The following is an 18234-nucleotide window of genomic DNA, read 5'->3' as shown; positions in this document are numbered from 1 at the left end:
TGTGGAGACAAAGTCCTGCCTTCACATTGAGGATACCTTCTGTTGTGTTGTGTAGCAGTACCACCATGCTAAGTGAGATAGATTTCGAACAGATCTAGCAACTCAAGACTGAGCATCCATGAGGCACTGTGGGCCATTAGAAGTAGAAGAATTGTACTTGAACACAATCTGTAATCTCATGGCCCGGCACATTCCCCACTCTAACATTACGATCAAGCCAGGGGATCAACCGTGGTTCAATGAAGAGTCAGGAGGTCATGCCAGGAGCAGCACCAGGCATACCTTAAAATGAGGTGTCAACCTGGTGAAGCTACAACACAGGACTACTTGCATGCCAAACAACATAAGCAGCAAGTGATAGACAGGGTTAAGCAATCCCCCAAGAAACAGATCAAATCTAAGCTCTGCAGTTCTGCCACATCCAGTCATGAATGGTGGTGGACAATTAAGCAACTCACTGGAGGAGGAGGCTCCACAAATATCCCTACCCTCAAAAATGGGGGAGCCCAGCACATCAGTGCAAACGATAAGGCTGAAGCATTTGCTGCAATCTTCAGCCAGAAGTGCCGAGTGGATGATTCATCTTGGCCTCCTCCGGAGGTCCTCAGCATCATAGATGCCAGTCCTCAGCCAATTCTATTCACTCCATGTGATATCAATAAATGGCTGAAGGCACTGGATACTGCAAAGGCTATGGGCCCTGACAATATTCAGTCAGTAGTACAGAAGACTTATGCTCCAGAACTTGCTGCACCCCTAGCCAAGCTGTTCCAGTACAGCTACAACACTGGCATATACCCGGCTATGTGGAAAATTGCCCAGGTATGTCCTGTATGCAAAAAGCAGGACAAATCCAGCCCGGCCAATTACCACCCCATCAGTCTACTCTCCATCAGTAAAGAAATTGAAAGGGTCATCAACTGTGCTATCAAGCAGCACTTACTTAGCAATTACCTGCTCGCTGACGCCCAGTTGAGTTCTGCTAGGGCCACTCAGCTCCTGACCTCATTACAGCCTTGGTTCAAACATGGACAAAAGAGCTGAACTCCAGAGGTGAGGTGAGAGAATGACTGCCCATGACATCAAGGCCGCATTTGACAGAGTGTGGCATCAAGGAGCTCTGGCAAAACTGGAGTCAGTGGGAATCAAGGGGAAAACTCTCCACTGGTTGGAGTCATACCTAACACAAAGGAAGATGGTTGTGGTTGTTGGAGGTCAGTCATCTCAACTCCCAGACATCACCACAGGAGTTCCTCAGGGTAGTGTCCTCGGCCCAACCATCTTCAGCTGCTTCATCAATAACATTCCTTCCATCATAAAGTCAGAAGTGAGGATGTTCACTGATGATTGCACAATGTTCAGCACCATTTGTGACTCCTCAGATCCTGAAACAGTCCATGTCCAAATGCAGCAAGACCTGGAAAATATCCAGGCTTGGGCTAACATGTGGCAAATAACATTCGCACCACACAAACGGCAGATAAATGACCATCTCCAACAAGAGAGAATCCAACCATTTCCCCTTGATGTTCAATGGCATTACCATCACTGAATCCCCCACTATCAACATCCTGGGGGTTACCATTGACCAGAAACTGAAATGGACTAGCCATTTAAACACTGGCTACAAGAGCAGGTCAGAGGCTAGGAATCACGCGATGAGTAACTCACCTCCTGACTCCCCAAAGCCTGTCCACCATCTACAAGGCACAAGGATGAGTGCAGCTCCCAAAACACTAAAGAAGCTTGACACCGTCCAGGACAAAACAGCCCACTTGATTTACACCTCATCAACAAACATTCACTTCCTCCACCACCGATGCACAGTAGCAGCAGTGTGTACCATCTACAAGATGCACTGGTGGAATTCACCAAGGCTCCTTTGACAGCACCTTCCAAACCCATGACCACTACCATTTAGAAGGGCAAGGGCAGCAGATAGATGGGAACATCACCACCAGAAAGTTCCCCTCCAAGTCACTCACCATCCTGACTTGGAAATATATTGCTGTTCCTTCACTGTCGCTGGGCCAAGATCCTGGAACTGCCTTCCTAACAGCACTGTGGGTGTACCTACACCATATGGACTGCAGCGGTTCAAGAAGACAGCTCACCACCACCTTCTCAAGGGCAGTTAGCGATGGGCAATAAAAATGCTGGCCCAGCCAGCGAAGGCCACATCCCATTAATGAATAAAAAATAAAGATCACCTCTCGTTCTTCTAAACTCCCAGCTTGCTCAACCTTTTTCAATAAGGCAACCCCTTCATCCAACGAATCAGCCTAGTGAACCTTCTCTGAACTGCTTCGAATGCAAGGATATCTCTCCTTAAGTAAGGAGACAAAAATTGTACACAAGACTGAAGGTCCAGTCTCACCAATGCCCTGCATAGCTGCAGCAAGAGCTCACTACTTTTATACTCCATCCCCTTTGCAATGAAGACCCCAACTGCCTTGGTGGATTTGAACTCATACCTGCATGTTATTAGTCCAGGTCTCCTGGATTACTCATCCAGTAACATAATCGCCATGGTACCATATCTGTGGAATAGGCCGTTCAGCCCCTGGAACATGTTCCCCCATTCAGTTAAATCATGGTTGATACCTATCTTAATTATACCCACTTTGTTTCCTTAATGCTTAATACCCTTGTCTAACAGAAATCTATCAATCTCTGTATTAAAATTTTCAATTGATCTTAACAACTTTTTTGGAGAGGGTGTTCCAGATTTGCACTTTAATTTGTGTGAAGTGCTTCCTGACTTTTCCTGAATGGTTTAGTTCTAATTTTAATATTATGCCCCTTTGTCCTGGACTCCCTCGCTAGAGGAAATAGTTTTTCTCTGCCTACCCTATTAAAAGATTTAATAAACAATCTCCTCAATTAGATCCTTAACCTTCCATATTCAAAGGAATACAAGCCTAATTTATGCAATTTGTCCTCATAATTTAACCCTTTCCACTCTGGTGGAAATCTGTGCTTCATCTGCACCACGGTCAATATATCCTTCCTGAGATGTGCTGCCTAAAATCGATGCCATGCTGCAGATGTGGCCTAACCAAGCTCTCTACAATAATATCATGATTTTCACCTCATAGTTCCATTAGCCTTTGAACTTAGGTTTTTGTATCTGTCCCCTAGTTTTTAGTGATTTCTGTACTTGGACCCCTAAATCTCTCCTTGTCTACAGTTTGTAGTTTCTCAACATTTAGAAAATACTCTAATCTATCCTTGAGGTCCAAAGTGGATGACTGCACACTTTCCCTGTTGAATTACATGTGCCAGTTTTGCCAAATCACTTAATCTATCAATGTTCCTTTGCAACTTTCTGCTCCCATCTACACGATTTATGGTGCAACCTAACCTAGTGTCATCAGCAAATACATATGCAGCACTCTATTCCTTCATCTAAATTAATAATAAATATAGTGAAAAGCTCAGGCAACAGTGCAGATCCCTGGAGAGTACCACTAGTCACATATCCATTTTCCCTACACTTTGTCTTCTGCCTTTTAATCAATTCCCTATTCAAGCCAACAGGATGCCTCCAACCCACGCACTCTCATTTTTCTTAATCACCTCTTATTTGGAACCTTATCAAATTTTTTCTGGAAACCCTTTTAGCTGCTATTGCTCCAGGAATTGAACAATGCTGCAGCTGTGGGCAAGAGTTCCTATAAATATGAGCTGAGGGGCAAGGGAGTAGAGAATATTATCATAAACTAAGAGGTGGGCCAGGGTGGGCGGAAATGGTGCAAACATGTACAAGAAAGGAAGGAGGGCAAGCATGCCAATGTGACCTGAAGGTAAGGATCAAGAATGCTGACCTAAATTGAGGGCGAGGGTGAGGATAGTGCCAGCTGCTATTCTGCTGAGCAGGTACCTGGTAAAAGAAGAAGTCGGAGCCAGTCAGTCTTCAACATAGATTTATTCATAGAACCCAGTTTAACATAAGTGCAGACTATTTTTCCACCACACAGGTGGAAATTGGTTCTTATATATATGCCCTAACCTTTCCCCAATTAGTATCAGCTGCTCTTAATCCCAACTAGAGCATGCACTCAATTGTCACAGTATATGCAACATTAACACCAGCAGGCACTGCGACTCAAGGGGTGGAATTTTACTCCCCTCTTGGGAGTGGGCTGGGAGGCAAGGGGAGCCATAGAATCAGGAAGGAAGACGGGTGATCCAATGACTTTCCTGACTTCCCCGATTCAGTGAGGGATGAGGAAGGTCGAGGGTGGCTTTTCCACCTGGAGGCTAATTGAGGCCTTTAAGTGGCCAAATAATGGCCACTAAAGGGCCTCATTCCTTTGTTACTGGTATTCTACCAATGGTGGGGTTGGGGAGACACACCACATGAGGAGGCTGTCCAGTAAAAGCCTCCTTATCATTTGGGAATAGGGAACCCTCCTGATTGGGCACCCTGTGGTCCATGGAGGGCATCTCTCCACAACAGCAAGGGCCGCCTCCTCATATAGCCCGCCTCTTCTCTTAACAACAACCTCTTCCTGCTCACCGGGGTAGTGGTTACCACTCCAGGTGGTACTGCTGGAATGGAAGAGCTACTGGTTCTCTGATTGGCTTTTGGATTCAGGGCTCTGTCCTTAATGGATGGAAGCCCTGACAGCAGGCAGTTAACTACCTGATGGCCATACAGTCATGTTGGATCTTCCGACAGTTGCCATAGCGACATTGCATCCGGTTTTCTGGCTGGTGGATGGGGTCACTGCCGTGACCGTTAAATTCAACCCAAGAAGTGCCAAGTTCCAGCAAAAATGGCGAGGGCAAGGGAGAGAATTATATACCAGTGAGAGTTGGTGAAGAGGCTGAGAAAAGTGACTTCATGAACTAGGAATAAATGGGAAGACTAATAAACAATTTTAAACCTGCTTTACATCTAAAAACAATATGTTTTAAAATATTTAACATTGGATTTGACAATGAAAAATACTGAAACATATCTGCAATAACCTGTGAGAATGAAGGAAAATTCCTGCAATTTTTATTCTGGTAATCAACAATGAGTAATTAACAGATTATGTCAGCAGGCTAAATACCTCACTATTTGAAAAACATTGAGGTAATGTGTGACAGTGGTTAGCACTTCATACAGCACTGAAACAATGCGGCCTTTCAGACATGCTGACTTTCAGAAAACACATTTTAACGAGATTCCATCTGCCTTTTTGACTTGATATATGAGACCCTATGGCACTATTCCTAAGTAGAACAGGATTTCTCCTGGTCTCCGGCCAATTTTTAACCCTCAACCACCAAATCAGGTTATCTGATAATTCATCCTACTGCTGTTTATGACATACACAAGGGCTGCTACATTGGTCTGCAAAGGAACAATGATCACATGTCAAAAGAACTTTGGGATGTCCTGAGGATGTGGATGCTGCTACATGTGAATCTTTATTTTTTTTTTCTTTTTACTTGATGGTCATTTGCAATTGTACTTAAGTGGAATAGGGCATACAGTAACTGTTTTAATAAATTTCATCTATTTTTTGCAGGTCAGAATTGTCCGGGATAGGAAGAGAGTAACAGTTACAATTGGTCTCAACGTGGCAACTACAGTTAGTCCTAAAAATGCAGATATTCTGGATGTTGTAGGTATGATTTATATTGGAGGATTGCCAAAGAACTACACAACAAGAAGAATTGGCCGTGTAAGTTGTGAACAAGAGCAGTCATGTAAAAAGTACATAAAATCACACCCTTGAAATTTTGAGGTTATTTTCCCAGTACAGAGTCTTATTTGATGTGAACATATGTTGACAATTCAGGCAAGGAGGACATAATGCCAAGTCACAACACCCCTCATCACCTGACCATTAAAATCTTTGCCAGAAAATCAAGAGCAATTTAGGTTAGACATGTTGACCTTAATACCCAAGTGTCTGAACTTAACTCCCATTGCAATCATTTGTGCTGGGAACTTAACTATTAGAGACTTTGCAGCTCCTCAGTCAATACTTAATGGTTCTTTTTTCAGCAATGGATTCTTTTCACTTGTCTCAAAACTATTTTTTCTTTACCTTCTTTGAGGGGATGATGCAGACATTTTACGCGCTTATTAATAAAAGCCGTTATCACTGCTGAGGAGTGGAATATTTTTATACTGCTGCTAATGGACTGCAGATCCATTGCAACATTGTCTTTCTATCTAGCCAAGAGCAATGCTCCTGATGATATGTCTCACAAAAATAGATAAGTAATAGTAGTTTATGTTTTTAATTTGGTCAGAGGACACAATAGTATATACTGCACAATTGTGTGTCTTACCATAGGATCATATAAGTTTTCAGCAGAGAAAGAGGCCCTTTGGCCCACTGTCAGACTAGCTCTTTTCTAGAACAGTCTAAATCTAAACACAACCTTTCTATCTCCTCTCTACTTCAAATATATGTCTAATCCTCTTAAAATATATAATGATCTCTATCTTAGCTTCTCTACGTGGGAAAGCGTTCAACCCTCTATGCAGAAATTTCTCCTAACCCCTCTCCTTACTCTCTTAGTGACAGTTAAATTAGTTAAATTGATGGTCCGCCTATCACCAGCCTACAACCAGAATTAACCCCATTCCCTTTACCTTCCTAATCAGTCTCTTCTTCAAGAAAACTCTCAAAACTTGGTCAAACATGCCCATGGCGGCTATCCTTGATTGACTTACACATTTATAAATGTGGCCTCAAACTTGGGTCTGCATTTTATGGGGAAAGTGGACTTTCAACCCTCAGAAGGAAAATTGGCCAGCAGCCGACATGCCAGAAAGAATCCCGCCGCAATAACACACTGCGAGCAGACAAAACTAGCTGAGAGTGGTACTTCCGCCCTTCAGTGGGAGGAAGTCCCACCCTCGAGAGCTGCGGGTCAATCTGGTTGATCGGCAGGTCTAGCAGTCCTGGCAGTGTCAGAGCTCAGTGGCGGGCATTACTGGGACTGCAGGAATGAAGCACGAAGGAGGGGGATGGCTGCTGCAGAAAGGTAAATCTCAGGCTTTTAGATCCAACAGCCAAGGAAGCAGGTAGCCGGGGGTGGGGGGCTGGGTTTTGGAGGGCAGGTGGCGAGGAAAGAAGTGGGAGTGTGGTGTGACATCTTGGGAAGGGGGAGTGCTTCCGATGCACAGAGGGCACCTCCCAAATGAGGTGCCTCCCCTTCCATCTGTTTGTTTATCGTATAGGCCGCCAAAAATAGCCTGCCCACTCCGGTCCAACTGCCCATGCTAACCGTATTATGGCATGGACAGCATATTATCCCAGTCAATAGGCTTACTAACAAACCTAATTAACTTTTAATTATTCATTTAAATATGGCAGTTGGGCTGCCGATTTCAGCACCCATCCACCTAGCATGTTATGGGGGTCAGCTCGATGGGTGTGTGGGAAGGTGCTGGGCTAGCCACCTGACATAGTTTCCGTGCCCCCCTGCCAAAAACATGCTCAGCGGGGAGGCTGTGAAATCCAGCCCCGGATTCCAAAGACTTACCCAAAATTAGCATTAGACTAACTGGTCTATAATTGCCTTGTGTATCTGAAACAGAAGTGTGATTTGCCTACTTTTTAATCTCAAAGCACAATGCTCATATTAAGGAGGATTAAAAAAATTGTGTCTTGAGTCTATTTGATCTCCTCTCTTACTTCATTTAAAAACCAATGGACTTTTACTTTGTTTGTATATTTATATTTTACTGCACAGGCTTCACCCAGTTCCAACCAAAAATTGGTAATTATAACCTTATTTATGGTCATAGGATATCGATTTCCATTTTAATAGAGATCTACTACTTGAAACAGGCAGGAGCTTTGCATACCTGGTGGTGGGCTCCTCTTAAAATAGAACTAGCTGTGTCATCAGAGTTAATGGGATGGTGAGGCTACTGACTTCATTTTGAGGACATTACAGCCCATGTAATTCCAGGCAAAGGCAGTCAAGATTGACCCCGGTTTGGTGCAGTCAAACTGCACTCAGACCTTTTCAACAGCATTTCAGCCAGGTTTAAAATATGAGTTAGCTATGAAGACTTTAAAAGTACCTGAAAGTTGGCTTAGTGATTGCATTTACACTCATATTAATCTGTTGTTCACTCATTTTTTCACCATAGGTAGTCTACAGTATAAATGGTTGCCTCCGTAACTTTAAATTGAACAACAACACTTTTGATCTGAATAATCCGACTTCCAGCCTTGATGTTGGTGTCTGTTTTCTTAATAGTCAAAGAGGAAATTATTTTGATGGAACAGGTTTTGCTAAAGCAGGTAAAGTATTTGATTACTTCGACAATGAAATTGTTTGTAGTTATTTTATAGTTAACAACCAGTGTAATTTCAGTCAGCCATCATCTTAAAATACTTTTCTTGCAAAGAAAGTAGCTTCATGCTATTTGAAAATACTGTGTATAGTCCCATATGAGTTTTGGTCCATATATAAGTAAACCTCCAAAGTTTACAGAGGCATAAATTTCTAGTCTCATGAATGAGTGTATACTGTAAGAAATCTCTAGTAGTTCTGTTTTTGAAATAAGGCAAACAATTACTTTAAACAGTAAAATGTAAATATATTTTTACCAGCTAAACATTTTTAATAGTTGAGCATGTTGTGAAAATTATTAATATTATCATATGCACATTTGTGAGATAACTTGTTTTTAATTAAAAGATGAATATAAAAGATTTTATCTGTAAGAGGTAGATGAGAAAGCAATGTGGCTGGGAGTTCTGCTTGAATAGAAAATGAGACCTTACTCCAGACAATCAAGCATTGTCAATGCTTTGCTACTTAAAGCTCATTGATTCCTCCAGACTCACTACCCCACTAGCAGGACTGGAAAACCTACAACAAAAAAAATAGAAAGAACTTGCATTTTTATAACATCTTTCATGATCTCTGACACCACAAGACATGTTGTAGCTAATTACAGATATTTTAAAGGGTAGTCACTGTTCTAATCGAGAAAACACAACAACCAATTTTCACATAGCAAGGTCCTACAAAAAACAACAAGATGATGACCAAATAATCTATTTTAATCATGATTGTTGAGGGATAAATATTGGACCGGGCACCAGGGATAATTGAAGCCTAATGAATACTTAGTTGAAATTAGCTCAGTGAAATTACAGTAAGAAGTCACTCATTTGTGTTATAATACCAGTAGAGAACAATAGCCTTCAAAAAGAAATTCGAACTTCCAGTTAATAGCTGGACAGGTGACACAACAAGATGGCCCGAATCTTCTGAGGAACAGCAGTCACTGTTGGATTGCTGCTCCGCCCCTACTTTTCTGCACCACAATGGAGCTCCGCATTTCCGGTTGGGTCTTCCAATCCCGGCTTCTTCAGAAATGCTGAGCAGTATTCCATCAAATTGCTTGCACATAAAGCAGGATTGTTGGGGGGACAACAAGCTACGCCCCCTTTTTATGGCACTAGCTGCTGTATTCCGGTAAGTGTTCATTAACGCACTGAAAAGCTTTGAAATGTCTTAACTGCTTTTCAGTGTGTTAGTGAATAGGTGAATGAATGGTGAATATGTAGGCGTGTAACTGAACAGGGTAGGTGAGGTAAGTGGGTAAGTGAGGATGGGTGAGGTAGGTGGGTAGGGTGGAAGCTAGGCAGGGTGTTAGGTGGATAGAGTGGCAGCTGGACAGGGTGGCAGAAGTGTAGAGCTGTTGGGTGGCAGGTTGGTGAGGTGGGTAGATGTGTAAGTGAGTAGGTGGGTCGGGAGGGGCACTCAGGCCTGGTCAGGAGGGGTTGGAGGGTCAAGGGGGAGAGTTGGGTGGTGAGGGGCTAGTGAGGTGGGGTTGGGGAGAGTCAGGGAGATGTGGGGGTCAGGAAGTAGTCAGGTGGTGGGGCTAGTCAGGTTGGGTCGGGGGAAATCAGGTGGTCAGTGGGAAGGTTTGGGGAGGGGATTTGGGGGTATCACTTGTATAGTATAGTTGTCAGGTGTTAGACTAGAATTTTTCTGCCTAACGTTTCCCTGGGCAACTATTCAGTTAATTACATCAGAACTGCCTGAAGTTTCCGACTCTAATTCAGAGTTGGAGACTTTCTCCGAGAGTCCCAGGGAGCAGGGTAATTGTCCATTGGAAGTCAAACTTCCTGGGCAACTCCCTTGGAGTTACACTTCGGGATTCTACAGAAGTCCTGATGCAGTATCATGCAGGTTATATCTGGTCTCTGACAATTTGAACACTGGAAGGAAACAGATTGTTATGTCCTGGGACTGTGTCTTTAAGTAACATGAAGGGGTCTTGTGACATGTGGCCTATTCTGAGTCTGCCTTGTCATGATTTGAGCTAATAGTGGATAGACTGTGAGTCTCCAAAGTCCCAGAAAAGTGTTGAGAAATTTGGTTGTAACCGGTTGTGCTTTAAGCTGTCCAGTTATTTCAAGATGAAAAAGCATTGGGCTCTCAAAATAGCTAATCAGCTATTGGGCCAACGTTTCACTTTTTAAGATGTTTACTGCCACAGACTAAAATCACTATTGACCAAATGTTATTTTTGTCGGCAACTTATACTTTAAACCACAGGTTAAGACGTTTAATACAGCCAAAAGAAGGACGCTATCATGTGTACATTACACTATCCTTCAAGTAGACATTTAATTCTCCCAGAATCAATCCAAAATGATTCTTAGTCCCTGAGGGTTTACTTCAGATCTTTTCCTTTCCCAGCCTGGAGACTTTTAACTCCAGAACTGTCTTTCACGGTGCAAGTTTTCCTGGAAACTTCGCTCTTTAGCTAAAGCTAGGTAAATCTTCCAGCCTCATTTTAATTCCTCACAAAAATAGTCTTTCCAATTTGAGTGCGAGCTTCTACCTGCATTCCTGTGAGGTAAACCACAGCCTTTTTCTGCCTATAGCTGTTCTCCCTCTTCTGGATCCTGGAAGACTAATTTTTCTGAGAGTTTCTGTGGCCCTCTCAAAGCCCATTTCTATGGCCACATGAGTCTCACGGGCCTTGTACCCAAGTAGAAATGCTGATTAGCTATTTTGAGAGCCCAATGCTTTTTCGAAATAACTGGACAGCTTAAAGCATGACTGGTTACAACCAACATTCTCAACACTTTTCTGGGACTTTGGAGACTCACAGTCTATCCGCTATTAGCACAAACCATGACAAGGCAGACTCAGAATAGACTACATGTCACAAGACCCCTTCATTTTACTTAAAGACACAGTCCCAGGACATAACAATCTGTTTCCTCTACAGTTCACTTCTGATAGTGACAAGGTGTGGCAGTTTCCATTTGGGAAGCAGTTTCCCTGCTCCATTGATGTGAGTCTCAGTAGCACACCCAGGAAGAACAGTCTTGTCTTCTGTCAAAACTCACCGTTTATATATGTCCTTCTTGTCCATGTATCACGAAGAAAATGCTACTAAGTGCAAACCCTGAGTAACCAGAAGCAAGAGCAGAGTGAGAGCAGCAGTACTGGAGGATGGTACCACCTCCTTCGAGAGGGGAGTGGGGGGTGGAATTGGAGTTCAACAGTCAACATCCCATTGGTTGCTTTCTAAGTATTTACCTATCTCTCTGTGGATTTCCTGATCATTCCTGTTCTTTATTTCACCAAAATTATGATTAAGTTACTTATCTGAGACACTGAGAAACATCCAAGAATACCCAAAAAGTGCATGCAGCTAATGAAGTTTAATGAAGCAAATGTCATGTTATGACCAGGTGGGAAGGACAGGGGCCCCTCTAGTGAACCTCTTTGCTTAGTCACAGCAAACATTTACCACTGGAATTTTCCTGCTCTGTTGGCATTGGACACCATGGTAGGTGGGGACAATATGTCGAGAAGGCTAAAGATCAGTTTCACGCCATTGTGAAACCAGTTTGCAAACATCCGCTCAACTCATCAACAGCGGGCTGCATTTCCCATCACCGTTGGAAGCCTAATTTCAATATATTAGCAGTTCATTATCAGCCCTGTTTGCCGGAATCATTCCCCGCATCAAATTTACCGCCCACTTCAGTGTGACTTCAGAATAACATGCTTCATGACTGCCTTTAAAAGGCATGCACCTGGTGATCTGAACTTCAAGAGGAACTTGGAGGTGAGTGCACACAACCTTGCATAGCGCTCACGACCATCTCCTGTGTGCCATCAAGGAAGAGGCACTGTGCATTCGCGGGGGGCACAGGCAAGACGCATTTTCCTGGCTTGCTTTCAGTGTTGGGGGTGGGGGGGGGCTGTGGGTGGTGGATGGTGTGGGAGAAGGCGGCACAGACGGAAGAAAATACTCAGGCACATGCCGGCGGTGTGGGTGGAGGTGGGGTGAGGGAAGCGGCCACGCACTTGGAAAAGCTTGTCAAAAGTGAGCATTCTTCTGCAGCTGAGACTGTTCAGCAGCAGCTCCATTGACATGCTTAGAGTCGGGCGTCTGAAGCTTTTCTGTCCACTCAAGCAACGCAAAAGCATGAAAGTGCCACCAAATGCTCCAGAGCCTTTCATTCCTCAGGGGCAGACTGCAAATTAATGTATGTTTTAGAGGCTAGAAGAACAATTGGCTGACTAGGCAAGTTGTAAAATACCCTTGCAAAAGGTGGCTATCACAGTCACTGGTGGAGGCGCTCACAGCCCCTTGCAATGTCTTTATGAAGGTTTGGATTTGTATCCTGCATGGTCCAACCTAACAGCGCAGCCTTGCAGTGTGTGTTAGGAGAATGCCTGCGCCTGGCTGAGAGCACAGCATGCAGTCCAATGGCCAAAACTGCTGTCAATCAGTCAAGTGAAGTAGAGCGGTGGTGGATGGGGTTTCGGACAGCCAATGAGTGTACTACACACTGGCCATTCAAGTGGTGACCAACACTCTAATACATGTGTGAAGGGGCCTTCAGAATTAACCAGGAGAGGTTCTTAGGACACCCATGCTAACCCACGCATCTCGCTCTTTAATCCAGCAGGAAGAGAACATCAAGACCATGGAACCTGGTGATTTAGTGGTATGCTTCATCGCTTAAAGAGACGAGTGGAGAAGAAGAGAGCAGCAAAGGTGTCTAACTCAGCAGATGGACAAGCACCTCCCTCAAGATGAAGGGGCGGCAGGGCCTGCTGAGCACACAGCTGAAGAACCACAGTGAGTCGTCACTTGTAGACACCACACTAGACACCGCGTCTATAGACGGCACCTGTCGTTCCTGCAGGTGACGGAGAACCAGTGTTGCTGAAGATGGTGCATGTCTAGGGAACTGGTCAGTTACACGTGCCACCTGCTGCAGGATTTTGCACCATGGGGACATGGAGGGAATTCACTTCCTGTGGCTGTGGAAGTGACCGTGGCACTCAATTTTTATGCCTGTGGCTCCTTCCAAGATTCCACAAGTGACCTGTGCGAGACCCTGCAAGCCTCCACGCACAGGAGGTTACGGCTGCCATCTTTGTGAAGGCACAGTACTTTGTGCATCACGCCTGGGATTAGTAAAGCCAGGAAGCAAGAGCAATGGGGTTTGCACAGATCTTAGGTTTTCCACAGGTGCAGAGTGCCATCAACTGCGCTCATGTGGCACTTAGACCTCGGTAGCAGCAAGCAGTCAACTACATCAACCGCAAAGGCTTCTACTCGCTGAACATTCAGCTAGTGTGCACCCACCACAAACGCATCCTAAAGGTCTGCACATGGTTCCCAGGGAGTGCCTACAACACCTGCATCCTTAGCAGGTCCCAGATCCCTGACATCTTCCAGGGTTCAGGGAGGCTGCAGGGTTGGTTCGTCAGGGACAAGGACTACCCACAGAGGATGTGTCTGATGGACCCTGTGTGTCAGACTTCAGCAGAGCGACAGTATAACAAGGCTCATGTTGAAACCTGGGCTTTGGTGGAGCAAACAATGGGCATTTTGAAAATGAAATTCTGGTGGCTCGAATAGTCGAGTGGAGCACTGCAATGTAGTTCCCAGAGGGCATTGTGTATCATTGTAACTTGTTTTGTGCTGCACAACCTGACGCGGGAAGTGGGGGAGGACCTGGCTGAGGAGGAGATGGAAGAGCTGCACGTCTTGTCCGATGAGGAGGACATTGAAGGGGATGAAGGTGATGAGGTCCTCGGGGGTGAGGATGCTGGCGATGAGGCCATCGCACTGGCCAGATGAGGCAAGCACGCTCGGGAGGCCCTTGTCACCGCAAGATTCATGGAGGATGATGATGAGATGCAGTGAGGACAGTCCTGACATCCTCACCTTGCATCTGTGAACATTTGACTCCAGTGTGGCTGATGGCAGTGCACATACCCTCAGTGCTCAGGCTCATGCCATGGAGATGCAGCAGAGGACCTATTAGTCACTAGATTCCAGGAGGATGATGACAACATGCAGTGAGGGCACTCCACAGATCTTCACAAAGCCTCTGTGAAGGCCTGACTCCTGTCTGGCTGATGGCAGCTTGCCTGCGCTCTGTGATGAGGGTCATGTCATGGAGATGCAGCCATGAAACTTTAGAAGCACCTGATCCTTTGTCCGCCTCCAGCACCTGAGCCCTTCAGGAGCACAGCATCACTGGTCACAGATGCAGAAGAGATGGGGGCCAGCCCCGCCTTAAAGGTGCTGAGAGACACAGAGAGAATGAAGAACTCTGTGGCACCTGCCAACGACATTCTGGCAGGAATAACAAGCACTGTCAAAGTGCAGGCATCAGTAATGTTTCCAGGGAGTGTGAGGCCGGACCGTGACTGGTCCGAAGGCTGCGCAAAGTGCAGGGAAGAGGCCCTGGACTGAGACACCTGCCTTTATCTTGGCAGGTACCAAGATTTCAGATCTAAATGACATGAATACAGCTCATCATAAAAAGGAGCTATAGGCAAAGAGACATTCTTGGGAGTTTATTGACAATAGTGAACAGTATGTACAAGTGATTAACACCCATGTCCGGACTGTGCAATTACACCTTCTTAACCCTGCGGCTATGTCTTGATGCTCCCCCGACATCCACAGCAGAGATGGAGGCAGCCTGCTGACTGCTACACCCTGTCTGTGATGTCATTGGTGGGCGCCCTCTGGAGGCCTGAGATTTGGAGGGCCCCAGCCTGCTTTCAGGCACTCTACTTGGCCTGTGGAACTGAACCTGCAGGAGGAGGGTATTCAGATTCCAGGGATGTGCCCCTCTGATCCTCCTCCCTATGGCTCCCTGAGGGCCCCTGGCTGACTCATTGAGGAGAAGGTGAAACTGGAGTGAGATCAAGCTGCCCCGCACCCCACTCGCATTGACATTGTTAGAGGCCAACTATGGCATCAGTGATGGAGTTCAGCTCGCACAGAAGTGCAGGACCGCTGTCCTGAACCAAGGTCTCCATGGCGGTTGTCATTCTACCAGTGTTGACCTCAGTGCGTTGGCATGCCAGCACTATCACCTCAGACTGAAGGCGGATGGACTCCTCCATTGTGCCTTGTAATCTGAGGAGTGCTGCGGACACCCCGTCCTAATGTTCCTGAGCTTGTCTTTGCAGCTCCAGCAACTGAGGTATGACCTAGTCCAGAGGCTCCTCATCTGACTGGAGGCTACTCTAGGACTAGGTCCCACCGAGGTGTGTATCTCTGAGCTGATGGAGGGTGTGCATGGGCGCTGTGACAGATTTACAATGAGGGTGTCATCAGATTCTTCTTCTTATGTATCTTTGGGTCTTGAGTCGAGGACCTGGTATGTGGTCTCCCTCAGTTGCTTCCCAGATATGCATGTGAAAGCAAGGAGAGATAATTATTGCATGGTAGGGGAGCATGGAACAGGGGAGCTCACTCACAGTATGGCATCTGATTGATGTTGCACTGCTGGACCCTCACTTGGTTGAGCTCCGCCGAGCTCACCATCAGCACTGGAATGGTCCAGATCCTCGCTGGCCAGCTGGATGACTCTATTCTCTCAGTCTGTGAGGACTTTGATGTCAGGCATTCCTCCACCAGTCTGTGACCTCTACCTTTTGTAGTGTGTCAGCTTGTCCTGCATGAATATAGATGGAGAGTGTAAGCAGGATGCCTGCCATGAGAAGGATGCCTGACATGTATAGGTGGTGAGTGGTGCCATGAATGGGATGAGGACACAATCAGTAGGGCAGATGAAGGTGTGTGTGAGAGTGATGTTATCCCTTAACGGGCAGTGAGTGAGATCCCTGTGGGTGTGTGATTGGTTAATGAATGTATGAGTTGAGAATGATGAAAAGAGTGACTCACCGTGGCGGAACGGAGGTGATCATTCATCCTCTTTTGGCATTGGGTGGTTATCATCTTTTGCAGGGCGTTGACGCTGACCACCTCTGCCACCGCCTCCCATGCTGGATTAGTAACCTTACTTGTTGGTCTTTGCCCAGAGCGGGCAAAGGACATCGCAGTGGGCCTTCACTATGTCTAGTGGGCACCCGAATGAGGTGTTGCTAGACTTGGGGGCAGCATGTTTCCTTCCTTTGGAAGCCATGACTTTCCAGCAGCTTTTGATCCCTTAGAGAGTGCTAGTTTGATAGAGGGGCTGCCTTTAAATATGGCATTTGGATTACTGAAGGCCTGAGGTGACAGCGGGGCAGGCGAATGAGAGGATGCCCCACCAGCAACCTGGCGCGTTTCTTGTGAATTCATTATTAATGAGGCTGGGTGCGCTGGGAATGGGACGATGCAGCAGGAAAGCCCGTCATTGAAGTCAATGGGTAAAACGACTTTTTTCCCTCCAGCTACCACACTTTGTTCTAATCTGGGATGATTCTACTCATTGTTTTTTTTTTCACAAGGATATGCCTTTTCCAAATCAGAATGGATTTAACTATTTAATCAGTGAGCAATAAGGAACCAATCAAGCAAGGTTTTCATGAGTGAAAGGAAGAGCAAATTTATTAACCAGAGGAAAATATTAAAACGTGACATATGTACAAGGAGCAGGAATAGTTATTCGGCTACTTGAGCCTGCTCCACCATTTAATGAGATCATGGCTGATAGTAACTTTGAATCTGCATCCTGTTTACCCCTGAAAATCTATCAACCCCTTGCTTACCAAGAATCTATCTACCTCTGCCTTAAAAATATTCAGAGACTCTGCTTCCACTGGCTTTTCAGGAGGAGAGTTCCAAAGACTCATGACCCTCTGAGAGAAATAATTTCACCTCATCTCAGTTTTAAATGGACCATCCCTTATTTTTAAACAGTGGCCTCTAGTTCTAGATTCTCCCACAGGAGGAAACACAGTCTCTGCATCCACCCTGTCAAGACCCCTCAGGATCTTTTATGTTTCAATCAAGTCACCTTTGACTCTCCTAAACTCTAGCGGATACAAGCCTAGCCTGTCCAACCTTTCCTTATAGGACAACCTGCCCACTCCAGGTATTAGCTTGGTAACCCTCTGAACTGCTTCCAATGCAGTTACATCCTTCCTTAAATAAGGTGACCAACACTGTACACAGTACTCCAGATGTGGCCTCACTAGTGCCCTGTACAACTGTAACATAACCTCATTACTTCTGTATTCAATTCCCCTCGCAATAAGTGATAACATTCTACTAGCTTTCCTAATTACTTGCTGTACCTGCATATTAGCCTTTAGTAATTCATGCACTAAGACACCCAGATCCCTCTGCATTTCAGAGCTCTGCAATCTCTCACCATTTAGATAATATGCTTCTCTTTTAGCCTTCCTGCCAAAATGAACAATTTCACATTTTCCCACATTTGCCAGCTATGTGCCCGCTCACTCAACCTATTAATATCTTACCATAGCCTCCTTTTGTGCTCTTCACAACTTACTTTCTTACCTATCTTTGTATTATCAACAAATTTGGCATCCATCCCATCCATCCCTTCATCCAAGTCATTTAAATAAATTGTAAACAGGTGAGGTTCCAGCACTGAGCCCTGTGGCACACCACTTGTTACATCTTGCCAACCTGAAAAAGACCCATATATGTCTACTCTCTGCTTCCTGCTAGCCAGCCAATCTTCTATCCATGCCAAAATGTTACCTCCTATACCATGAACTTTTATTTTCTGCAATAACCTTTGATATGGCACTTTAATAAATGCCTTCTGGAAATCTAAGGACAGTACATCCACCGGTTCCCCTTTATCCACAGCACATGTTACTTCCTCAAAGAACTCCAATAACTTAGTTAAACATGATTTCTCTTTCATAAAACTATGTTGAGTTTGCCAGATTACCTTGAATTTATCCACGTGCCCTGCTGTAGCTTCTTTAATAATAGATTCTAACATTTTCCCTATGACAGGTGTTAAGCTAACTGGCCTGTAG

At 45.1% G+C, this 18234-nt stretch overlaps 1 protein-coding gene across 2 annotated transcripts in view; it reads left to right on the top strand.

Moving 5' to 3' along the window:
* lama2 (laminin, alpha 2) overlaps positions 1 to 18234 on the top strand; it is a 588604-nt gene that overhangs the window by 558798 nt on the left and 11572 nt on the right. For both annotated transcript variants that reach the window (XM_041187590.1, XM_041187589.1), the window contains 2 exons: positions 5526 to 5681; positions 8117 to 8270. In XM_041187590.1, coding sequence (XP_041043524.1) covers positions 5526 to 5681; positions 8117 to 8270 — 310 coding nt within the window. The remainder of the gene's footprint in view (positions 1 to 5525; positions 5682 to 8116; positions 8271 to 18234) is intronic.

This window comes from Carcharodon carcharias, chromosome 5, assembly GCF_017639515.1.
Source record: "Carcharodon carcharias isolate sCarCar2 chromosome 5, sCarCar2.pri, whole genome shotgun sequence".
Classification (NCBI taxonomy): domain Eukaryota; kingdom Metazoa; phylum Chordata; class Chondrichthyes; order Lamniformes; family Lamnidae; genus Carcharodon; species Carcharodon carcharias.
This window is presented reverse-complemented; position numbering and strand designations above follow the sequence as displayed.